The following is a 26,785-nucleotide window of genomic DNA, read 5'->3' on the forward strand; positions in this document are numbered from 1 at the left end:
TTATATAACTTCCCATATTCCAAGTTTTAGAGATTTAACACATTAAACTCTCAATATACAAAGGTAAAAAGAAATTTCTGCAGGAGGCCAACAAGCAAACCATTCTGACATAAGTACATGCAAAAGGGACGAACTCCAAATGCACACATGCTGTGAGACCTATGTCCTCCCAGGTGCATAATGCAACAGAAAAGAAGGGAAAGGACTCAGGAGCAGATAGTCAGTTCAGGCTCTGGATACTAACTAGTCATCTGGACTCTGGAAAAGTCAGTTCATCCTTCTTGGCCTCAGTTTCCACATCTATGAAAAAGCAGGTTTGCCCAGAAAATATGTAACATTATTCTATGTGTAACATTCTGGGAAATTATATTATGGATTGGTGAGAGGGTAGTAATTAACAATTGTTTCCAGTAAAAATTCCAGTTTCTCTGTAGTTTTCTAAAGAGGGGTCATAACTGTTGCTGGATGTGGATGTACTCCAGGGACCCCAAAGGGAAGCCATGTTTTACTATTTTATAAAAGAGGGATTAATAACATGAATTATACTCTGTACTTTTTCTTAATTATATTTAAAGCAATCAGAAGGCCTTTAAGTAAAGAAATATTTTTTAAAGAAAAAATGATTAGCGTTCCTAAAAAGTCAAATATTACATAGAAATACAAAATTAGTATACTATGGGTTAATACTTTACCTATAAACAGTAAGTCTTTATATAAGTTTTATATGTGATAAATCTAGAGGTATTAAAAATTCAGTAGAATCAGCCTTCTAATAAAGTGTTTCTGCCCTGTTTTTATTTTTATTTTTGTTTTATTTTTTTAATCCTCACCCAAGGATAAGTTTATTGATTTTAGAGAGAGAGGAAGGAGGAGAGAGAGAGAGAGAAACATTGATGTGAGCAAGAAACATTGATCAGTTGCCTTCTATATGCACACCAACCAGGCATTGAACCCACAACCTAGGTATGTGCCCTGACAGGGACTCAAACAGACAACGTTTTGGTGTGTAGGATGATGCTCCAACCAACTGACCCACCCAACCAGGGTCTGCTTTATTTTTAAAATAAACAGTTTAAGTCAAAATATTTAAAAGTTTAAAAATTATAAGAAATTATCAAGATTTGCTATCTCTCTGTCCCCTGAATTTTAACTAATTCTTTAAGTTCCAACTCAAAACCACTTCCCCATGCAATTACACTTCTGGATATTTATCCAAAGAAATCCAAGAGTATTATGCTTAATGAAATAAGCCAGGTGGCAAAAGACAAATACCACATGATCTTACCTAATATGGGAAACTAATGAACAAAACAAACAAATGAGCAAAATAGAACCAGAGGCACGGAAACAAGGAACAGGCTGACAGTGACCAAAGGACAGAGGCAGGGAGAAGGGAGAAAAGAAGGCAAGGATCTAGTCAGGGAACATGTATAAATGACCCATGGACATGGACAACAGGGTGGGGACTGACTTTGGGAGTGGGTGGGGCAGGGCAGCAGAGAGCAACAGGGCAAAAATTGGGACAACTATAACAGGTCAACAATAAAAAAAGAAAAATAAATCCAAACCTAATCTGAAAATATATATGTACCTCAATGTTCATGCAGCATTATTTACAGTAGCAAAGACATGGAAGCAACTTAAGTGTCCATCAACAGACAAATGGATAAAGAAGAAACAGTACGTAGATAAAATGGAATATTACTCAGCCATAAAAAATGAAATTTTTCCATTTGTGACAACATGGATGGACCTAGAGGCTATTATGCTAAGTGAAATGAGTCAGAGAAAGACAAATACCATAAGATTTTATTAATATATGGAATCTAAAAAATAAAATAAATGAACAAACAAAACAGAAACAAGCTCATAAATAAAGAGAACAAATTGATGGTCAGCAGATGGGAGGCAGGGTGGGAAGATGGGTGAAAAAGGTGAAGGAATTAGGAAGTACAAATTGGCAGTTACAAAATAGTCACAGGGATGTCAAGTTCAGCATAGGAGGTATCGTCAATAATATTATAATAACTATGCATGGTGTCAGATGGGTACTAGACTTAGTGGAGTGATCATTTTGTAAGTTAAATAAATGTCTAATCACTATTTTGTACATAAGAAACTATTATAATATTAAATGTCAAATGTAATTGGAAAAAATTTTTTAATTACTTCCCTAGGCAAACTTCCCCATATACCCAGTAAGGATGAATAATTTCATACTCATGCTTCTTGAGCACTTCCAACCCTTCAGTTATTCAGGTCTAGTTCAATGGCACCTTAGAACAATGATATCCTGAGCACTGTGCAAAACAGCCAAGACTTTGTCTCAGGTACACTCACACCCTTAATGCACTTGAAAGTCTCAAGAGGGAAACAGACAATGCACCACTATCATGTCTCTTATTTTATTGTGTTTATATTTGGAAGGACAGTTATGAGAACATAGAAAAGAGATAAATTAACTTTACCTGGAAAACTCGAAAAGGATTCAAAGAAGAAGCAATTTAGTCTGATATATACAGCACCCACCTCATAGGGTAGTTGGGAGGTTTAAATAAGATGTATGAAATGAAATTATAATCTTTAATTGCAATGCATTCGACAGAGGCTATTCCTTGTAGTAATTTCAACATAAAAGGAAAACAATGCAAAGCACAACTCAGTAAAGTAATTGGGGTTCAGGGGTGATGGTAGAAAAGACACTTGTTCCCTGAAATATTTGAGAAACAAAATCTGGAACATGTAAGAGATCTGATGGATATATGCCCTTCATACTAACCCCCACATATTTTTTAGGGTTAAACAATATCTGAGTATCTTATCCATTGTTTCCCCTACCATTTGCCCCTGACAGTTTTAGGAATCCAAAAAAATATTGTACTGTATATTTGCATTAATTTTTTTGCAAGTACTTCCTAAGTTATAAGATACATCTATGCCTCAAAATGCAATCCAAAACTGATTAACATTTATATTTAATAACACTCTCAAATACTATATAGCTCTTCAAATATCAAAACCACATTCACAGAGAAGTATTTTTGCAAAACTCTCTCCATGGTTCATGTCACCATCACCAAAGTTCCCAAAGAGGCTCTCACCTGACCAAGCTCTTCATTAAGGTTTGATGTCCTGGCCATAGCAGGAGTGTCAGTTCCAGGATAATACATGTCTGTGTCCTGAGAGTGAGAAGAAGGAGCACTTCAGAAAATATATACCATTAAACTTTCATCTAGATTAAAAACAAATACATAAGTGCTAATTTTAAATTTGAGGGTGAAAATACAGTGGCAATTAGTGTAGAGAAACACTGTGATACAAGGAAAAAATATGGTATTTATTGGTATATACAGAAGATTTGGTTTCAAAATGAGCATTTCATGACCTAGACTAACTCATATTCCTGATCTCAGTGAATACCTCACTCATAGGATTATTATGAAAATTAAATAAAAATGCACATGACCCCATTTACCTTTTTCAAATATCTGGTGACAAAAGTAGACTTGACTTTGGGTGGTGAACACACAATGTAATATACAGATGATGTGTTATAGTTTGTATACTTGAAACCTACATAATTTTATTAACCAATGTCACGTCAATAAAATTAAAAAATAACAAAAAGTACATGAAAGTACCTGGTCTACATATAAAAGCTGCTGAAGTCATCTGCTTAATGACAATGGTACTTCGTTAAAAATTCCACTTTCACTCTTAACAATGGGACCCACGTTCACTATCACAACGAATTTTGATATATAATGAACACTGATACAGACACACCTAAGAGGCCTTTCTTCAGCACTAATTAGACTTCAAAAGCATCACCAGCTGTTGCAGCCACTTCATCCCTTCTCACCAGAAGACAAGTATCTGTTAAGCATCCTGCCTCCATTTTCTCACTTTATCCTCACAAGAACCCCTTGAATACACATGACTGTCTCTCCGGCCTCATTTCATATACCAGAGGGCTAAGATGTTAGGTAACTACTCACTGCCATCACTGGCTCAGGAACAACTTTCCCAGAAATCTTTCGCCAGTTCTCTGGGCCTTTACATTCCAGACAAAATCATAAACTACAGGTAAACCCTCATATAACACAATTGTTAAGTTCCTAACAAATGCCGTTATGCGAATCCATGTTATATGAAACAAAGAACTATTACAAAAAAGGGGGTTAGGTTCCAAAAATTTTAAAAGCATACTATTATATTTTTATAATTGAGAGAAATATCTTTATTAAAGCAATTGTCATCAAAAGTATTACATATTAATATGAATTAAGTCATGTTTGATTTGTCATCACTACTAAGCTCCATTAACTGAATGCATTTTCTTTTTTACAAAATATTCTCATCCTCTGAACTTTCTTCAGCATCATCTTGATTTCTATGCTCTACTTTTTGTAAAAAAAATCTGTTATTTTAGATTGCTTGCTTTTAGCTGAGACGTCTTTATAAATTTTCGTTATACGGTGCTAAGCACTTTTGAAGTTCTCTCTTAAACTTTGTGCTCCTTTCAGTGCAAGGATCTTCATTTAAGAAACATGACTCTTAACTGTTTGGCTAAGTCTAGGCCTTTCTTTACGCTTTTTAGAGTAAACTGTTTTACTTATTTGTTTTCATCAGTGCTACTGTCCTCTAAATTATCTTGGCACATTCCAGATGTCATTTCCACCAAAACTGCATCATCAGTTTCTTCTTCTACCAGCAATTCATGGGTATCTTCTACAGTCATATTGTGTTAGAGCAAACACGTGTTATACAAGTACCGTGTTATATGAGGGGTTTCCCCAATTCTCTAACCATGTTAGAGCAAAACTGCGTTATAGAAGTGCCATGTTTTATGGGGGGTTTCCTCAATTCTCTAACCATGTTAAAGTGAAACCGTATTGTAGAAGTATCATGTTATACAGGGGATACCTGCATATTATTCCTTTTCTGGGTGCTCAGTTAAATGGCTAAGGCTCTGAGAGAGTATTAGAAAATTGTGTTTGACATTTATGCAGCAGCTCAACTTTTAAACTCTGCTGTGATACTCACCCAGTTTATAAAAAGGGCTTGAGTGTATTTCACAACCTCAAGAGTCACCAGCAGACTGATGGGAATAAGGTTATTGTACAAGATGATGAACGTCAATAAGTTATATCCAAAATTATCTGAGGTTGTGTCTGTGGAAGAAAACCAGAACATACATATAGCTTTAGTTCATCTCCATTGTTTCCTTTTATTTTATTATTTTGAAATTTTCTAAGAGATCTCACAAAAAAATTTATTGGCTGCATATACATTTAGAGGTTCAAGTTAAAATAGTTATTGAGTATCTGCTACATGGAACCAACTGTGAATACAAAGACTATTAATACACAATGTTTTCCAATAAGAGCTGGCTTCTAATAGGAGGCTGTGGGGCAGCAGAGTAGACAGAAGCAAACATGGCCCTCAATGTGAACAGGCATCAGGATACATCTGTTAAAGAGATGTTCATAGGGCATTGCAGAAACCAGGACATGAAATTTTTTTTTAATGGGAAAGCATGGTCAACAGAAGACCATCCAGAAGAATAGAGACTTTAGCCAAGTTTTGGAGGACAGAGAGAAGACAGCTAACTAAAAAGCATGTAAAAAAAGAAGGGCATTTGAAATGGTTGTAAGGAATATCTACAACTCATTAAGGTATGAGTATTTTGAGACATTTCAAGGAATTGGTAAAATGGGAAGAAATAAACTGTGTGAGTAGGGAATACAGGTTAAAAGAGGGAGGCAGGCAAGGAGCCTTGAGTCCATTTATTGAAGATAAGAGAAGGAATGTCTTGTTGGAACAAGACCCCTAAGGGATGAAACCCAAAGCAGGGTCAGGATCAGCCTGGAGAGGAGGAGAGACCAAGAGAGCAAAAAGAGGTACCAGTTCTATGCATATCAAAAAGGGTAAGTTCTTTGAACTGAGTCAAAACTCCAACGGTGACAGTGCAAATGTGAATGTTGATGATGTTTACCAGAGCTAATCAGACTTTGTAAGAATAATGAGGTAGAGAGCATATGGGTAGGACAAAAAGACCATCCTTCCACTATAAATCATGCAGCTAATACTGGAGTTTGGCATTTTCTGAGGGATTTAAACACCAGTTTCCACAAAGCCTATAAACCAAGATAGTATTAATGTTATTTATTTACTCAAACCATATTTTATGAACTATGTACATATGCAAAGTAACTTCACATTTGAAGCTAGACATATAACATGGTCCATATCGAAATTTTAAAAGCCAGAATCAAGGAATTTGAATCTAAGCTATAACTGAAGTCCTAGTCATGTTTCTCACATTTATGAAGTGGAAACAAGAGTTATCCCAGGCAATTTAAAGTATATGAGTTTTCTACATGAGATAATAAAAGGCAAAAAATATTTTCATCAGTTGAACTAAAATATATTGAAAGATGGGACTATCAATAGCCCAATATCCCAAAATTTTTAAATTAATGTTTATTATTTTAAAAAATTTTGTTGTTAAATTTTATTTAATTTCTGAAATTGCTGTGTAAGGAGACTGGCAAATCTTCTCCAGAAAATGAAGCAATAAAACTTGACAAAGTTGTCAAAATAAGCATTTACAGTGCTTGGAAACTGATAATAGGGTATATAAAAAATTCAAAAACATACATTAAAGAAAATGTACCCAATATTAGTAAGTGGAAGCCTTTGACATCTAATCCAAAGGCAGTTTCTCCTTCTTCCCCCAACTTCCATGTTCTGTACTGGGTGGGTGATTGGGGCAGGCCTTGAGGACTAGCAGTTCTCATCCTCCCCTCTCCTATCACCACTTCACACAAATCTATCCCAGGGAGGATCAGGTTGCTACTACAGAGCCATGGCAGGTGGCCAGGACAGAAACAGCCAAAGGAAGCTGACATTATTTGGAGCAGAGCATAAAAAAGCCATGCCCAGGGCACTGTCAAAAACAATAGAAATTCCAGTGGCTAATAATCAGGAAAGACAAATATCTCACAATGCTAATAGGGACAAACAAAACAGCAGATCAGCCAGAAATTGAACAGGAAAATCCACAGAAAAGATGGCCAAAGAAACCTTACTAAGATCACAGGCAACCCTGGTGGTCCAGAAGTCCATGCCCATGCACAAGGCTTCACGTGCTCAGGAGGAATCAGAGAGGGTACTTGTGAACTAGTAGTCCCTGACTGAATGTGGGTCAGGCTTTAAATTTCCCAAACATTAAAAGCATTCCCCAAGCCATACACTGATTAAGCAACAAAGGGTTTTCAGCACAACCTCTGACCAAATCGCTGGCTGACCACTATGGTATGTGGATCCCTAGGAATCCAGGCTTAAAAATAAAAACAAGGAGATGACTGACTACTAATAAAGATAAGAGTTTCTTTCTTAGGTAATAAAAATGTAAATTTAGGTAGGCAGGGGTGAGGGTTACACATTTCTGTGAATGTACAGTGACCCCTGAACAACACGAGTTTGAACTGTGTGGGTCCAATTATATGCAGACTTTTTTCAACAAATACCTATACTGTTTTAATATACTGTTTTCCATCCACAGCTGGGAATTTGCAAATGTGAAGTGTCACCTATAGGCATTGATCCATGCCCTTTTATACCGGGGACTTAGCTTCCATGAATTTTGGTATCTATGGGGGGTTGTGGAACCACTCCCCTGTGGTTATGAGAGCCACCTAAGTTGTGGGTGAATCAAAAGTTATACACAGATATTTTTTTTACTGTGAGAGGGGTCAGTACCCCAATTCCTACATTGTTCAAGGGTCAGGTATAGTAAAACTAACTATATACCTTAAACTACACCTTTTAAAAGAATTAAAAGGTAAAATAGTGGAAGTAAAACTAAGCAGTATCATCACAGGCTATACACTGCAGGAAAAAAAAGCAATTTCACAGAATGAGTCCAGGCAAGTCACTAAACAAACAAAAAACCACAACAACAAGCCTCAGGAGAAAGAAGAAAACAGAATCCAGAGTTACTGCAATAGAATATCAAAAATACCCAGTTTTCAACAACAACAAAAAACAAAAAAGCAGGAAAAAGACAAGAATAGAAACAGCCTTTGAGGATAGTAGCTCAAATGATAGACCGAAGACTTCAAAACTGTTATTATAATTATATTAAAAGAGCTAAAGGAAACTGTGTAAAAAATTAAAAGGAAATATGACAATGACAGATTAATTAGAGAATATAAATAAATAGAAATTTAAAAAGAAAAAATGGAAATTCTGGAATTGAAACATACAATAATTAAAATTTTTAAAAAATCACTACTGGGGCTCAACAGCAGATTTTAGCTGGCAGAATCAGGACAGACAAACCTAAGTACAGATCAATAAAGATTATACCATCTAAAGAACAGAAAGAAAAAGGAATAAAGTAAAATTAACAGAGGCTCGGAGACCTGTTAGGACACATCAGTGAACCAACATATAAATAATGGAAGTACCAGAAGGAAAGGCAAGTAAGAATATGGCAGAAACAACAAATAATAGCTGAAAGGCCCCAAATTTGATGAAAAATATGAATATACATACCCCAAAATTTCAACAAATTCCAAAGAGAATAAACTCAAAATTATTGAGAATCAAAGGCAATTTTGAAAATGGCAATAGAAAAATGACTCACACACAAGGGAAAAACTCAATAAGATTAACAGCTGACTTCTCATCAGTACAATGAAGGCCAGAAGACAGTGGGGTAGCATATTTAAAGTACTGAAGGAAAAGAGTGTCAACCATGATTCTACAAAAATTCTATATTTTTAAAACACATTTTTATTTATTTATTTTTACTTTTTTAATTACATATTTTATTGTTGTTCTATTACAGTTGTGTCAATTTTCCCCGGTTTCTGTCCTCTGCCCCACCCACCTACCCCCATTCCCACAGTCAATCCCACCCTGTTGTCCATTCCATGAGTCATTCATACATGTTCCTTGACTAGTCCCTTCCCCTTATTTTCACCCTTATCACCCTCCCCCCTCCCTTCTGTGTATCTTTTTTTATTTAGATGTTGTCAATTTTATTTTTTATTTTATTTTCACCTAATCTTTATTGTATTTTTTTCATTACCATTTATACCTCCTCCCTCCAGCAATCACCACACTGTTGTCCATGTTCATGAGCCCTTTGTCCTTTTTGCTCAATCCCCCCACCCCACCCCAACTAGCTGTCATCCTGCTCTCCATCTATGAGTCTGTCCCCATTCTCCTTGTTACTTCATTTTGCTCATTAGATTCCACATATGAGTGAAATCATATGGTATTTGTCTTCCTATAACTGGCTTATTTCACTTAGCATAATGTTCTCCAGGTATCCGCAAAACTACCCTTCAAAAACAAAGATGAGATTAAGACATTCCAAGATAAAAACTGAGCAAATCTGTTGCTACCTAAACTGCCTTATAATAAATAGTAAAGAAAATTCTCCAAGATGGAAGGAAGTGACACAGGCAGTAATTAAATACACACACACACACACACATACACACACAAAAGGCAGCAGTAAAGATAATTATATAGGTACTTATAAAAGACAATATGAGTATATATTTTTATCCTTTCTTTTGGATTTAAAAAAACAATTTTGAAAATCATAATAAAATCATATTATTAGACTTTTATACAGATACAATACATATGAGAACACAAAGGAGTGAAGAGAGAATTAAGCCACATGAAGCAAAAAATTGACACAAGCTGGCAACTCAAATCCACAGGAAGAAATGAAGTAAGTAGGTTAATGTGTAAAACAACTCTATAAGCTTACTTTTTTTTGCTTTCTGCTTCTTAAAAAGGTATAAGACTGTGTAAATCAATACATAAATACTATTGTTGGGTTCCTAGATAGATGCAATATATGACAAAAATATCTTAAAGCCAGAGAGAAGAGGGATCTGTATTAAAGGAAATTTTCTGTATTGTACAAAAATTAAATTATAAATCTGAAGTAGATGCTCATAAATTAAGACATATATCATAATCCCTGGAGCAACCATTAAGAAAATACCTTTAAAAATATAGTTTAAAATAATCATTTGAATATAAAACAATCCCCAAATATGTCTATCTTTACTTCATCACATGACTCCTAATCTTTCAATTCTCCTTGAAAGGCCGGCATTATACAGTATTCCCTCACTTATTGCGGGTATTACATTCTAGACACCTCTGCAATTGGTGAAAATCAGCGAAGTAGGAACCTTACATTTATTTTAGTATTTATATATATATTAAGGCTTTATAAACTCTTCCCACACACTTATAAACAGTTCCCAGTCCCTTATTAACCTTTCCCACTCCCTTATTAACCTTTTCCACGCCTTTATAGACACTACTTATGTTCTTAAGTATATTATACACTCTTAAACCTACATAAGTTTAACAGCATACGTATACAGTACCACAAAAATCCCGCGATATAGTGAAAAATCCACATTAAATAATTAAATATAATGTTTTTAAAATCCTGCAATACAGCAAGGCTATGATAAGTGAACCATGATATAGAGAGGACTACTATACAGAGTAGCCAAAAGGCAGAGAAATACAGGACTGCCACCACACATAAACCGTGCACAGGAATTTTTCCAAAATGTTCTGTCCTATTTCAACAAGCAACCCACCCTGACACTTACCCATCTTCTTAATGTACCAGTTCTTTCCACCTTGAGACCCATTCCAGTACAGAGCCCCCGCTGAGCTCACCAAGGCCATGACCAAGAGGATGCCAAACAACACCAGTATCTGCACATTGGTCACTTTCTCAACATTCGATCTCTTGAGAGGAGCTTTGGTAGAATTCTGTACAACAGCATTTAAAATCAGTAAGAGTCACAGAACAGACTCAGGGGCAAGGAGTGGGGAGAAAATAAAGGTAAATTATCTAAATTCATTTCAACAAATAAAAATAAAAGGCTATATCTTTGCCAAATAACCAATGAAATTAAAAAGTGTATCATACTCCTGAATCAGCGGCTAGTTTTAAATAAAGATGAAAGAAGACACATTCTCCCCTTTTAAAGAACACATTTCAACTCTACATAATTTAACCCGTACTTTTTATTATTGCAATTTAGCATAAAATTAGTTACTTGCATTATCTTGGAATACAACAGATTCTAAATCATTTAATTCCAAGTTAAAAGAAATCAGAATGTTGCTAATTCAAAAGAAACTGAAAGATTCTACATTGTAAAACTCTAGAGAGAATCTTCAAAGTAATATACAAATTAATATACAAAGATAGATTTGAAAGTACACATTTAATTGAGAAAAGACACACAAACACATACATATCAATAATGCAAAATAGAACATCAGCAGGTGTCAAAATAAATTGATGGAAAAATAATTCATTTGGAAAACTTAACAAGAAACAAGCAAGAAAAGTCAGGAAAGCTCTAGTGGCAAGAAGAAATCCAAATGGAGTCTCGAGTCATAAACAGAATACAAACAGGAAGGTAAAACAAAAGCAGAAAGACAACCCAACATCTATAAATGTGCACGGCTGGATTTCTCACTGCTGGTAGGGAAACCGGCCCCGCTAGAACAGAGGCCAGTGTTGGGAAGTGAGTTTAGAAATATTCATTGAAGCCAGATTCAAGGACTATGGCACATTAGGTGGAAAATTTAGGACTGTATCCTCTCAGCAGTGTAAAAGTCAATAAAACTGTTTGGACTAGACAGTTATGCACCTGAAGTCATTTTATTAAAAGCTTTCTAAAGGTAATTGTGGTGGGCAGGATAATGACACACACACACCGCCCCCCAATTATAGCTATATCCTAATACATGGACACTATGAACATGTTACTTTATACGGTAAAAGGGACTCTGTAGGTGTGATTACATTAATGACCTTGACTTGGGGAGATTATATTGAGTTATCCAAGTGGAGCTCATTTAATCACATGGGTCCTTAATCAGGAGATGTGGCTGCAGAAGCATGGTCACAGAGATGCAACACAGCACTTTGAAGATAAAGGAACGGGGTCCTGAGCCAAGAAATCGGGCAGCCTTTAGAGAGGCTGGAAAAGGCAAGGAAAATTCTCTAGAGCAGTGGTTCTCCACCTGTGGGTTGCAACCCCTTTGGAGGTTGAACGATCCTTTCACAGGGGTCGCCTAAGACCATCAGAAAGCACATATATAATTACATATTGTTTTTGTGATTAATCACTATGCTTTAGTTATGGTTGGGGGTCACCACAACATGAGGAACTGTATTAAAGGGTCGCGGCATTAGGAAGGTTGAGAACCACTGCTCTAGAGCCTTCCCGGGTGTTCTATAGAAAGGAATGCTGCCCTGCGAACACCTGATATCACACTTCCAACCTAGAGAACTGTAACATAACAACTTTGTGTTGTTTTAAGATTTAACTTTTGTAATTTGTCATGGCAGCAATAGGAGACTAATACAGTAATACAACAGATGGTAATAACCCACTCCTGGAAGTGGGCAGAGCCTAGATTAAGTCAGAGAACAGGAAGTGGACAGGAGCAATGAGCACAGGAGCTTACGTCTGCAGGCCTTCTTCCATGAGTCATGAGCCTATCTCTTTAGAGGCAACACTAATTTGCAAAGATTAGGGGATCTGAAAGCTTATAAGGCACTAGCAAGCCATAAAAATGGTGCCTTGTGCCAAATATAAGTCAGCACTCTCCACTAGTCTCACTTTATCTGAACATTACCAGAGCTAAGATGAAAACGTCTCTGAAAAGAAGAATGCAAATAAGGTCACAATTTGAAAATAAAATTAAGATGAAAATAGAAGGCAATTCCTCGGTTCCATAGAAAAACTCATACCACAGTATCTCTGAAATTATCTGAGTTCTCTCGCCAAGCCCAGAAATGCTACTCTTACGGCCGTGGTTTTCTGTGGGGGTGGGGAATTAGGAAGTGTCATCCTGGTGATTTTGAAAAGCTAAGCCCAGTAAGTGTCTTAACAGCACAACAGCCTCTTCTTTTATATACTCTTCTCTCCCTTTCCCTTTAGCTCTCTAAATTATTTGCCCTTTATAGACTTTTTAAAAATTCCTCTAAAATCTAAATGAAAATCCATTAGTAAGAGCTGACCTACCATCAATCAAATACCATCTAAAGGTTGATGGGGAGGACACATCACTTCTGGCCTCAGATCAAGGGTCAAGAGACCAGTTCCAAGGCTGCCTATCCCAATCTTCTAAAACTAATGATCTAAATAAACACTCATTGGAGGCACAGGCAGAAAAAATTACAATAAATGTCATTTCTATGACTTTATTCATTTATGAACTTCTGATCTTTTCCAGCAGCTAAACCCTGGCCAATTAACAGGGTTGGGAAAAGTTATCTTTTATGCAACACAAGAGCCCAAAATTTAAGGTTTCAATACGTGTGCTTTGTGGAAAGCTGAGTTGTTCCTACTCATTCCCATCTACTAACCGTGTCTACTTATGAGGATGAGATTGTCGTGTGAAATTCTGACTAGCATCGTAAGTTCTGCAGAAGTCTTAGAAAGCACTGCTACTTCTGAGTAATGGAGCTCTTAATAGAAACAGGCCAACATGTCAGATGTGGTAAAAGCTAATATTTGACCTGAATTTTACACATCTCATTTCCTCCTAAGAAAGCAGTCAGAGGAATACTAATTCCTCTGCCAAGGTTTGAAACAAAGCTCTCTCCCAGCCTGGGTGTGTAACTTTGGCAAGATACTTAGGCACTCTGGGCCTCAGTGTCCTCATCTAAAAGATGGAAATAGCACACATAAGCCATTGTGAGGAATAAATGAATTAATACAAGCAAATTACTTAGAACAGTACATGTGGCACTAAGCATTTGCTGTAATTACTGTGATAATATACCCTGGCTGTTTTGGCTCAGTGGATAGAGCGTCGGCCTGCGAGCTAAGTGTCGCTGGTTCGATCTTCCAGTCAGGGCACATCAGAGAAGGAAAACTCTGATTCCAAAAAACCTCCGCTGCCTTGCGGCATACCTCTTCAGGGGAAAGGCTAAGGGAGTAAACCTCAACAGAAAATCCGGAGCCGGAGTCCCTAAGGCGGTTTGACGTTGTAGTCAACACTGGCAACTCCTGCAGCGCACCTGAAGCCAAGCTGTATTGACTCCGTCTTTCCCTTGGATCCTTCAGCTGCGAAGAGAGGGGGGGTCTGCTGCATGGGCAACAGCAGACCCTCCATATCACCCTGCCCAGGCTCTGTAGCTTCAGCTTCACTGGAGAGGACACTCCAGCGTCATCGCAAGATGTCGATTCAACACGGGAGGAGACAGATACCGTGTCACTACCGAGTCGGACTGCACAGCCATTCTCGGTGGTGCAGATAGACTCTTAAGAAGCTACACCATCGTCTCTCGAGATGGACGGCTGCCAACTGTGATAATATCTCTCTTTCCTATTAAATCAACCAGCAAAAAACAGTAGACACTGAAATATTTCTACATGTAGCTACACTAAATATGAAGCAAGGGAACTTTGAAGAACAGAAGGCATTGAGGGGAGAGTTTGAGAAATAAAGAGCCCTAAAGCAATCATGTTTCCTCTCTGCGGTCAAGCAGCACAAGTACAGATGGAAAATGTTACTTCCCAAGAAGGATGGCTTCCAGTTACATGTGTTATATTATATTCCCCATGAAAGCTCATCGTTTTTAATTTTGTTTCAGCCCTAGAGGCACAGCTACTCTAGCACAGACACTTCTGGGGCTTTCCATTACTCTGTACTCAGAGTCAACATGTCATGGGTCATGCAAAGAGGTTTATCACATCTGGGTGTAAGGAAAGGTGCCCATACCACTTGTGGGGTATAGATTCACAAGGTAACTTAGTGCACACCTTGCTGACTGAAGAAATGATGGGATCATTTTAAGTGGAACTTAATTATCTCATACACCTTACACCTTAGCTACAAAGCTGCATTACCAATATATCATCTAGAAAAATACTGTGACACGCTGAGAAAACAAGTCGTGCATTAGGAGTTTTGAAGAGAGGTGAAATTTGTATCATGCACAATCTAAAAACTAGACTTGGGGCTCTGCACAAATTTGAGCTAACTTCTTGTGATCGCTTTATCACTTCACAAAAAACAGAAGTGATCTGTGGTTAGTAGAGCTCCAAAAGTGTTAGACAGTGGATGCTGGCACTGACTCAGAAAGTTAGAAAATGTGTAGTAGGTAGCAGAGCACTGTTTATCAAGATCGTCTTCAAGTACAGGCTGCTCAGAACAACCACACTTAAAACTTTCTAACAAGAGCCTGTGAGTGGATGAGGACTTAGCAGGAAGGATGGATCAGGCACACGTCAGCTATCCTGAATAATCATCATCCAAGAGTTTCCTCTCAGCATTCACCAACCACTCGTTTTTTAGCTGCATGGATCCTCCACTCTCACACATTCCCTATGACCATTCCGAAACCACACCCAAACCCTACCATTCCAGAAGCATCACTTCTCTATGTCCTCACCCTCTTTCCAAAGCTGTTCTCCTGCCCCCTGCCTTACCCAGCTGAGGACACTCCTTTCCTGAAGGCCCTCAAACAGAGGGTGCTCCAGAAAAGACTCGTATCCCCCAGAATCACAAGAGAATATTACTGAATGTACATGTGGGACCCAGCAATACAGCTGACATTTTATTCCTCTAATGTCATGTTAAAAACCCACTTGTAAAATTCATGCCATTTAGCAACACTACCTTTTGCCTCTTTCCTCAGCAAATTCACTCATCTCTCAGCCCCTTCACTCCCTGAAGACTTGTGCAATTGGCTTACAGCATCTCTACCCCAGCCTTGCCATGATCCAATCTTCAAAGTCACAGCATTGACCCATCATCAAATGGCACAGTCTCTCAGTTCTTTACTCCTCAACATCAATGGCCTCCAACAGCTCTACCTTTAGCTTTCTACTCCCCCAGTTCACTCCAGCTCTCCCTGTTCTATAAATCCTGCACCCTAGAAACTTGAAGACAAGCACCTACACATTGATCGGCTGTCACTCAGCAACTCTAACAATCTTCTTCAATTTCAATGAGTCTTTCAACCCTTCTAATCCTCCCCATCTCCCTTTTCTGTCTCAACTCCATTACCCCACTGGAGTGGACAGTGGGGTCTATCACTTTGTTCTAACAAGTATTTAACTCATTGACTTCCAAGAGTAGACCAACACAACAGCCTCCTTTCTCCAACTCTACACCTAAAATGTGCTTCTTAGTATCATTCTTATTAGGTAGCCTACCTGATGCCCCACAAACCTGGGTTGGCTGACCCTTCTGTATACAGCAGAGCACTTCGTAACGACACATGTTATAACAATGATCTCTCCACTTCCTAGTTCCCTCCTCCTCCTCAGGGCACGTGGCTCCTGGAGGGTTGGGCCTTTCACATTGTATCCATATAGCCGGGCACAAGACATGGTGCACAGTGGTCACTAGATATTGTAAAGTTACTAATATAGTCAAACATGTGCTTTAGAAATTATAGAAAAAGGCAGACAAGATGAAAAGCCAATTCTCATTAATAGCTACCATTAGTAAAATAAGAGAGCCAAGTGATACTAATGAAATATAAGAAGTGACACTGATTTATGTTGAATTTCAAAGTAGTCTAGCAAAATTGTCCTAATATAAATGTGATCTGCAAATTCAAAACTTATATTAAAAATATTAACAGGGAGAAAGAGCAAAATCATTTTCATTGATATTTTTTGGTGTATAAAGAATAAACCCATGCTCTGGTTGGTGTGGCTCAGTGGATTGAGCTCCAGCCTGCAAACCAAAGGGTGGCTGGTTCAATTCCCAGTTGGGGCACATGCCTGGGTTATGGGCCAGGTCCCCAGTTGGTGGGTGAGAGGCAACCAATCAGTGTATCTCTCACACATCCACATTTCTCTCCTTCCCTTCCCCTTTCTCTCTCTAAAAATAAATAAATAAAATCTTTATAAAAAAGAATAAGCATTAGTTCAAAATAACTGATTGCAAATTGTCTGGAATTCAGTTAATTAAGACAATTTACTGTAAAATCCTAATTAACGGGGTGAGGAGCAGAAGCAGAGAAAGAAATAAAGAAGGAACAAGTCTTCTCTTAAGTCCAGAAGATAAAATACGTTAGAACTAATTGTTTCCCTAAATATGGAAAACAAGACCACTGATATTTCAAGCAGAAGGTAACAACATCTGACATAATAACAGAAATCTATGAGAAACTACCTAAAGAACCAAAATAAAGGCACTTTCTTTCCAAATTTAGGTTCATAGACAAACTCAAGCTTCCTAAAAGCAACATCTACATTTCTACACTCTACACCATAAAAACAAACAAAAAAATTTTTTTAAGACTAAAATCAGCATTGTTTTTCAGCATAGAAATGTTTTACCTGCATGAGTTTGGTGTCGTGTCCAGTGTAAACAACTATGCCAAAGACCCACTGAGTATTTCTAAGCTGTGTACCTCTTAATAAGATCTGGTCAGGCCCAAGGGGAACAGGGCTAAAAACAAGAAATAACATTTATATTCAATGATAGTCTGACAAATGAGCATGAGCTTTCCCGTTAAACATAAACCCACAATAAATCAAATGTTTCCTTTATTCAAATTTGAACTATTTCACCAAGGAGCAGTGGTGATAAAGGTTACCATTAACTTAATCTACAAAACAAAACAAAAAGACCCATCATAAAGGTTTTTCTTATCCATTCATCATTACAATTTTTTTTTGTTTGTTTTCCTGTAAAATGTTAGAGGGAATTGTGTCTTTTATAATCCAATTATAAAACTAAACACCAAAGAAAGAAAATGCTAAAATAACCAGATGTTTATTCATTTGGGAAACCCAATTTATTTTACAGCCCATTATAAGAAAAAATAGCAATAAAGCTATAATATCAAATTTGTCAAGAATGACGATGATTAGATAAAAGGCTGAGTGATCATTTAGGAACTCAAAATGGGAGCCTACGGAATGGCTCTGCACACTAATGAAACATGAGAAAGCAGTCACATGTAGTTGTCATGGTCATTTTGGGTTGGTTCCCATGATCAGGTCCCTTTCTATGGCTCTGTTCAAAATACATAGGAGGGGAGCATTGATAAGCATACAGATTAAAGATGGGCAGAGGTTGAAACTGCACCCTAACATAATGACAAAAAATGACTCTCCAACAATAAAACAAGGCCAAGAGGACAAAGACAACAGAATATAGACAACAAGGCAGTGACTATTTTAAAGGAAGACTGATTGTTGTTCCTTTCCTTTAACTTTCTAAAATCAAATCCTACTTAACAGATTCTCTAATAATACATTAGCTTTTATATGCCTCAGAAACCTCCCTTCTGCTTTTCTGGATAATTGTATGCAGTCAAAATCATCTCTCCTCCTTGGCAGGTAATACACACAGAAAGACAGGCCAGTGCTGTGAATCTCATTTCAGACCCTCTGGCTGTTTTTTCTTAACAAAAATCAGTTCTTTCCTTAAATTTAAGGGATGGTTTAAATTTGTTGAAACAGTGTTTCAAGAAAAGTTCATATCGAAGCTAAACATGAAGAAATTTCACTGTTTTGAAATATTATGAAACCAGAAAACAAGCTAGTATTTTCTAAAGCTCCAGTAATTCTTAGTCCCATTTAAAAAAACTAAAAATGCTAAGAAAAGGGAAAGTGATACCTTTTCCCATCTAAGTTCAAGTTTCCAGTGAAGTCATAGAGGTGGCGGTTAGGCCCTTCGCATTCTATAGTTCCGGATAACTTCATCAATACCTCCCTTGTTTGCATATCAGCGGTGTGATTCAAGCCCTAAAATGTTAAATCAAAAGAGGAAATTTATTACAATCTTCCAGGTTTAGAGACAACATTCCATATCTCCATTGTTAATCTAAAATGAAATAATTTGAGAAAATTAAGGAATCAAACTAACAACCCACAAGATCAACGTTAGGGCAGCTTTGTTTACAGACAGCAGCTTAATACAAAAGTTTCAAATGAATTCAATGAAGCAGAAAGTTAAGATTCCACCTCTGTGCTGGAAACATCCAAGTCTAGTAAGAATTCACATACTCAAATACCTTACAGAAAAGCATATTTATTTGCTATATTTTAACACTGGTCATAAACATAAAGTACCCCTTTAATGCAGTATGATATCTAGCAACGGTAACTCTTCCTTAAACAGAAAAAAAATGTCTAAATGAAACATTTGAAGTAGAAAAGCAAGATATATGAACAGAATTATCAAATTGAACTTTGTGCAGCATAAAATGTAAGGGGCAAATGCTTCAGATGTTTATTACATTGAAGACTATTCTTCAGTCTAGAATTTTAAAATATGGTCAGAATAGCTTCGTTTAAAGAATGGAAATTTTGTATCTAATATATCACTCTCTAGAATTAGAATCTCAATTAAAACAATGGAAAGGGAGGTACCCATTGTGTCTAACTTCATCTCTCCCTATAGGTGCCACACTTTCCACCACGCAGCTCAGCCTAGCAGAGGCTCTTCCCACCGGCACTAACAGTGAGACCTAAGTTAAGGCATGACACTCTTCCAGATCCATTCTTGGACGAAGCCCACTTTTTTAGCTCTGCCATCACTCAAGGAGTCTCCTTCATAATAAAAGGCACATTCTCCCCATAGCTTCCCTTAGGGTTAAGGCATAACCTTTTGCAGAGAATTTTTTCTTTCCTCTTGAAAAAGGACTGACTGGTACATGTCGGGACCAGATTTGGGCTCCTTTGACAACACGAGTCATAAGAGGTAACTTTACCTGACGTATTTTAAGGTTCGTCTCTCCATCTAGATTAGCTGTTTCGATATAACACATTCCCTGAGGTTCACTAAGGAGAGAGAGAAAACAAAACCAAAGTTTAGTAAGATCCCTCCACAAATGCACAGCTCATACAGACTCTACTATGGAAACTATTTCTGCTGATCGACCCTTCAAAATACTGCTACAGTTGACCCCTGAACAACCCGGAAAGGTAGGGGCACCTACACCTACCCCCGCTGCACAGTCAAAAATCCAAGCTTACCTTTTAACACCCCAAAAACTTAACGACCCCCAGTTGTCCCTTGGTATCCACAAGCAGTTGGTTCCAGCACCCCCCATGCCAAAACCATGGATGTTCAAGTCCCCTATATAAAATGGCCATAGATCAATGTATACAGTTGGCCCTCTGCATCCCCAGACTCCCAACCAGAGATGGATAATGGTTATTCATTGAAAAAAAAAAAAAAAAAAAACATGTATGTGGACCCACACACTTCAAACCTGTGTAGTTCAAGGGCCAGCTGTATAAAGAACCACATTAGTAGTAGTAATTGAGTAGAAAGACCAACACTCATCTTTGGGGCTCAACACCAATACCAATGATCTTCCCTCATGGGCCCTACATAATGGCTGCTTGAGCTCAAGTAACAGAAATAACAGAGAGTAAATGAGAAGAGGAGGGGCAGGTTAGGGCAAACACATGATGTTCTAGCCAAAGGGTATGGGTGACCCTTAAAGTCTGAGACCTGGCCTGCTCCTCCTTACCAAAAGAGGCTCCCCAGGCACAGCCTCGGGGGTTCAGGAATCAAGGCACAGGTTTGGCAAGCCTTTACTGCCCTGCTCCTTTTTTTCTTCTATAGGCAACTTTTTAATCAGAACATTCAATTTGAAGGACAGAAAACTCAAAGAATAAATTTAAGCAGAGCAGATACTACTACTTGCAATCCTTGGTCTAGGCAGCACAGTTAGTGGCTAAGAGAATGGACTGTGCCACCCACCAGCTAAATTAAGATTTCCCAGCACTAGTTCTGTTGGCTACATGTTTTCATCAAGTTGTTCAGTGTCTCTGCTTCTCTGCTTTCTCTGTGTAAAGTAAGGATATCAAGGGATGTTGGGAAGACTAAATGGAACAATGTAGTCAGTAGGCTGCTTGACATGAAGTGCAGACTAATGACCACCCTGAAGACGAGATGTCAGCTCAGAAAAACAATCTCGTATTCCAACCAGGTTTTCTGAGGGCCACAACCAAAACTCTGGCCCCAAACTATCAAGTGATCCACATTTTACTAAGAGTTTCTTTGTAACCAAACATGAATGCTGCCCCTTTAGGGGCACATGGTTATTTTAAAATCTCTTATCTCAAGCAGAAAATTCAAGCTAATGCTTAAAATCTCATGTGTGATCAAATCCAATAAAAGAAACATTGTCTTCAACCCAAAAAATAGGCATAGACGTGAGCATCTGTGATTCCCAACAGGAATATAGGAAGTTTTAGTCTCAAAATTATATCATTTAAGCTTGAACTCAAGAGTGGAAGTTTATTCTTACTCTAATTTTGCTACTCATTCTTTGGTATATAATCTTATGTATTAAGCCAAAGAAAAGTCAAGGACTATGTTGTGTATTTAAGCCACTTAGTGATGACATCTTTCTACTATAAAACTACCTAGAAAACATGGCAATGATACTTGGGCAGAAAGGGAGGGAAATGTGGATCAATGAAGAAGAAACACCACTGTGAGTCATGGCTACGCTGAGAATATGCCTGCAGGTCTCCGAATAGTTAGTAAAGGGATCTGCAGGAGAGATTGTCCACAGGACCCATCAGGAGACTGGATGTGAAGTCTCAGACATGCTGCCACCTGGAGGTTACTGGAGGAACCACTCTACTGCTCTTGAATGTATTTGAATGTTTTCCTACAATGAGGAATAGCCCAAATAGCCATGAGACTAAAATGAATAGATAAATGTAAAAAAGTTTCCAGAAAAGGACAAAGGAATAAATAGGAAGAAGAAAATTTAGGATTAAGGCAGGAAAGAACAAATGAAAGGTAATGGAAGAACAGGTCCAAGAGAGAAAGCTGGAGGCTCAGGGTGGAAGGGAAGGGTGGCTCAGGATGTCAGCGATCACCATTTAATATTTCATTGTTTCTTAACATCTATTTCAAAACATGTGTCCATTATAGCACACCTGACCTGGAGGATAGCAGGATCATGTCTGCCGGGAGATACTGCCCATTGACGACCTTCACAATGTCTCCCACTGTCACCTAGAAAACCAAGGGCAAGGACAGAGAAGCATGAAAGAAAAGAAGGCATAATTGGTGATAAAGCTGGTTAAATATTTGAAGAAAAAATTACTATGTAACTATATCATGAAGTTTAAGATAGAGAAGCCCAAATTATTTTTCTTGATAACAACAAAAGTATAATCTTTCAATACAGACAAATGTACTATTGCCTCTTTGCAATGATAATGAATGAAAAGGAAAAAAGAAAGAAAAAAGGGAAAGGGGAGAAAGATGAGTCAGAGCTATCAAAGTATCTTTTTCTTATAATTATTCATTCACTTACAAATTTCACAGCTTGAACTGTGGAGCAATGCCGCAGTTATACACAGCTGGGTAGACTGGTTAAGTGGACATCTCTGAATTCAAATCCCCCAGCTGTACCTTACCAGTTATGTGTAACCTTGAACGAGTAAAGTCTGTGTGTCTCAGTTTTCTCATCTATATAATGAAACCAACAGAACTTACTTCATGGGGTTACGCTGAGGATCACTTGAGTTAAAACATGTAAATCTCTTGATTTTACAAATGGGAAAACTGAGGCTCAAAGCGAAATAATTTAATCAAGGTTACACAACCCAGATTTAAAACCAAGCAACCTGGCCAGTGGTCTGATTAAAAGGAAATATTAAATCATCCATGAATGGTCCAACTAAAGGTCCCCCAGAAATATACCACATAAAACAGAGAAAAGTTGTATAGCCTCATGAAATTGCCTGAAAAATAATCATGGCCAAAGTCAGAGACTACCTTGGGAAATAGACTCCACTGGACAGAATACCCCAAGCCAAGGAAATAAGCCCTACTCTGAAGAAAATGAGCACCATGGCCAAGGGGCTATAAATCCTTTAAATAACATCACATAAGCATCTGGCTGGATGGAATGTGGGCTTTCAAGTCAGGCAAGCCTGGGCTCAAATCCCAGCTTCAGAGGTATACTAGTTCTGGGATCTTGACAAGCTGTTCACCTCTCTGAACTCCCGTGACCTCACTTATAGGGAAATACCACCACTGGGAAATACCACCAACTGACTTTGTAGGGTTGATGCAGTGATTAAGGAAGTAAATGCATGCACCTGGCATGAAACAAGCACATGTTATGTGTTAGTCTCTACCAGCATGAGTGTTAAGTGAATGGGTTCTATGAGTGCGAAAGTAAAGGATGGAGACTTCTCTGACAGCACAAGAAGAAAGGCCATTCCTAGTACACCAACCATTCAAAACTCAAAATGGGCACTATGTTTTCTGTTTCTTATTCTATCTCATGTTACTATTCTCTTAGAAATCAAGAATTCCATATAATGTGATACTTATGAAAACCCACTGGATCTTGCAAGCTGGGAGAATGGCCCTGGCCGGGGCCTACATTTAATTTTCAATTAAAAAAGGCGGTATCCTATGAGGAGTGTGACTCACTTATCAAAGTGTGTGGGGAACTGTAAGGAATCAAGCTCAACATAGGGAAGGGTAGTAAAAATTAAATTCCAGAACCACTGTACATTGAAGTTAGTACTCACTTTTAAGGCTAAAGGAAGTCATATAATTAAAAGTATCTTCCATAACAAAATCAAAGAATAAACGCTACAGAGCTATTTTAAAAGCATCAGTACAAAAGCAAGAAATACCTATGAAAATTGAAAAGGTTTTGTAAGTGTAAAAATATTCAATGTGAATAGTTTAATTGCATAGAACAAAATCAGAAGCAATTGGTTTTAAAAACTGCAAGGAAAATTAGCCATGTTTTCAAAAGAAAAAAAAGCAATAGTTTTTTTCTTTAATTCAAAATGGGAGGACAAGGGAAATTATGGCTTTCTCCCTTCTTTATTATTGAAAAAAAAAGAAAAAAGAAAAACAATTATCTCCCAGTAACAATGTACTAAAAAGTTGCATATATATGAGAAGTTACTTGGAATTTTGTTTGAAAATGGTTTTCTATTTGGTGTTCCTATGCTTAGTTACCCCTTCAGTGTGTGAAACTATTCAGAGGGAGATTGTTAAGGTGAAAAGAGACCCCCCCCCCAACATTCTTGAATTCACTCTAGCCTCAGAAGATTTCTCAAGTCTCTTAATTTTGAAGAATAAGCCCAAAAGTCTTCTCAAAGTCAACCAAAGTTGTCGAGATCCACCCCAGAGCTGCCTCTCAGCATTTACCAATGGTTTACTACATCCTGGAGAAGGAAAACTCTGACTCCAAAAAAAAAAAAAACCTCCGCTGCCTTGCGGCATACCTCTTCAGGGGAAAGGCTAAGGGAGTAAACCCCGACAGAAAATCCGGAGCCGGAGTCCCTAAGGCGGTTTGACGTTGTAGTCAACACCGGCAACTCCTGCGGCGCACCTGAACCCAAGCTGTATCGACTCCGTCTTTCCCTTGGACCCTTCAGCTGCGAAGAGAGGGGGGGTCTGCTGCATGGGCAACAGCAGACCCTCCATATCACCCTGCCCAGGCTCTGTAGCTTCAGCGTCATCACAAGATGTCGATTCAACACGGGAGGAGACAGATACCATGTCACTCCCGAGTCGGACTGCACAGCCATTCTCGGCGGTGCAGAGACTCTTAAGAAGCTACACCATCGTCTCTCGAGACGGACGGCTGCCGACGACTACATCCTGGGGATTGCTGACTTGAGCGTTGGCAGTTCAGGTTAGTGATTATTGCTTTGGGAAGATTAAAGCTAGTCAATTCCACCGTGCCAGCCATCTCTGGGACCTGTTACCACTGCCCTCTCTCATCACCTGGGCTCCCCCGTATTCTCATCCTACTCTCAACAGTTCTGCAGATGTGCTTGGCTTTCCCAGGCACCTCAGAGTTCCACCCAGTGCCCTGTCTTCAACTGCTTGCCTCCTGTTCATCCTTCAAGAGGACACTAGAGCATTTCAAAATGGGAGCCTTTTCTGACCCTCCCAGATGTCCCCAGAGCACCTGAAGCATCACCCACCCACAGCTCAGCACCTGCACTGCATGCTGTTCGGCTGCCTAACACTTCCACTACACCAGTGAGTGGTTCTGCAGTGTGGTCCCCAGCCCAGCAGCGGCAGCCTCACCTAGGGACTTGTTAAAAATGCAAATCCTAGAGCTCCACCTGAATCAGTACTTCTGAGCGTGGGACCAGCACTGGTGTTGTATGAGCCCTTCAGGTGACGAGGATGCCTGCTGAAGTCTGGCAACCACTAAAAGAAACTCCTTAAGAGCAGGCCCAAGCTATTTATTTGCATCCCCAATGCCTAACACAGTCAGGTACATGCCCAGAGCTCCATTTAAATAAACAAACAACGCATTTTTAATTAAAGTAGGATGTGGGGAATCATATAACAAATGTTTGTTTGTTTTTCCTAAAATGTGTGTGAGGAGTTCTCAAGTCCATCAACCGCTGGGCCCAGAATTCAGATTATCACTCCACTTTTTGTTGTTTCAAGTAGTGTCATCACCCCAAATCTACTTTGTTCTGCACTCCAGCCTGTATCAGTGCCTTTCTGGGGAAGAGGCTGGCCATAGCAACCATGGAGAAGTAGGGCAGGTCATTCCTAAACACCGCCATGGGAATCCTTGCATTCTATAGCATTTCTACCCTCTGCAACATCAAGAGTTTCCAACCCTTGACCAAGAACCACCACACTTCCAAATGAGAGTGAGGTCAATTAATATTTGCAGTACAGGACTTCTGGATTGCTACCAAGGTTAAGATGTTACCACAAAACACTCTAAAGGGGCTCCCATAACAAAGTGAAAACAAAACAAAAATGAAAATGAAGACTGCAGGTACCATATCACAGGCATTCTACAGATTAAAAGGTCATAGCAGCATTTTTAAACATTGCTTACTAAACAGTTAGCAAGAGGAATTATTCTAAGTTACCCTTCTAAAATGTAATTTTCTTTTGAAATCATGTAAATCAGCTTTGAATACTGGAGTAATGAGAGTCATCCCTCAAAAACATCTGTGACTTTTAAGTATGTCCAGCTAAAACTGAGACTCACTTAAAAAGCTAATTTTATCAGATCTGAGAAATGCACATGGCACAGCATGTTTCTTCTAAATTTTCTATTCATCAATATAAACAGCCAAAAAAACACACAATTCCCAAACCGGGCAGACTTCATACCTCCAAGGACATGGAGGAAAGCCCTTCTGGATGCTGTAAGATTAACAGCAGCAACTACTGGTTGTACCCAACCATTCCTGCCTCAGAATCGAAATGGGATGGTTTCCAACCCCTATCCCACCACTTATTGAATCCCAAAAGTTAGAAAACCTTTAAAAATTTTAATTGAGATTAAAAGAATAGAAGACTAGGGAAAATGTTTCTTTTTTTTCTTTCTTATCCTCACCCAAGGGCATGCTTATTGATTTTAGAGAGAGAGGAAGGGAGGGAGAGAAAGGGAGAGAAACATCAATGAGAGAAAGAAACATCGATCTGCTGCCTCTTGTACATACCCAACCGGGGACTGAACCCACAATCTAGGCATGTGCCCTGACCAGGAATCAAACCTACAACCTTCCAGTTTATAGGATGACACTCCAACCAACTGAGCCACACCAGCTAGGGCAAAGTGTTCCTTAAATTGAATTTAGAAACTAGAAAATGCTTCAAGATTTCAGAAATATCTGTCAGGGGCAGTGAATGTCACAACTCTACTGACACCATGCACACTGTCTAGAAGGCGCAGGGAATAAACATGTATCAGTTCTAAGTAAACCTCGTGGGAAAACGCCAAGACATA

The 26,785-nt window shown here is 38.4% G+C and overlaps 1 protein-coding gene across 1 annotated transcript in view; it reads right to left on the minus strand.

The window, feature by feature from the left end:
- ATP8A2 (ATPase phospholipid transporting 8A2) overlaps positions 1–26,785 on the minus strand; it is a 587,729-nt gene that overhangs the window by 437,074 nt on the left and 123,870 nt on the right. Inside the window, exons 7-13 of the mRNA XM_090273780.1 lie at positions 21,974–22,047; positions 19,775–19,844; positions 18,679–18,806; positions 17,391–17,502; positions 10,668–10,833; positions 5,047–5,174; positions 3,102–3,179 (exon numbers count right to left, since the gene is read on the minus strand). Coding sequence (XP_090129906.1) covers positions 3,102–3,179; positions 5,047–5,174; positions 10,668–10,833; positions 17,391–17,502; positions 18,679–18,806; positions 19,775–19,844; positions 21,974–22,047 — 756 coding nt within the window. The remainder of the gene's footprint in view (positions 1–3,101; positions 3,180–5,046; positions 5,175–10,667; positions 10,834–17,390; positions 17,503–18,678; positions 18,807–19,774; positions 19,845–21,973; positions 22,048–26,785) is intronic.

The sequence above is a fragment of the Furipterus horrens genome, unplaced genomic scaffold, assembly GCF_987537825.1.
Source record: "Furipterus horrens unplaced genomic scaffold, mFurHor1.1.pri manual_scaffold_4, whole genome shotgun sequence".
Taxonomy (NCBI): Eukaryota; Metazoa; Chordata; class Mammalia; order Chiroptera; family Furipteridae; genus Furipterus; species Furipterus horrens.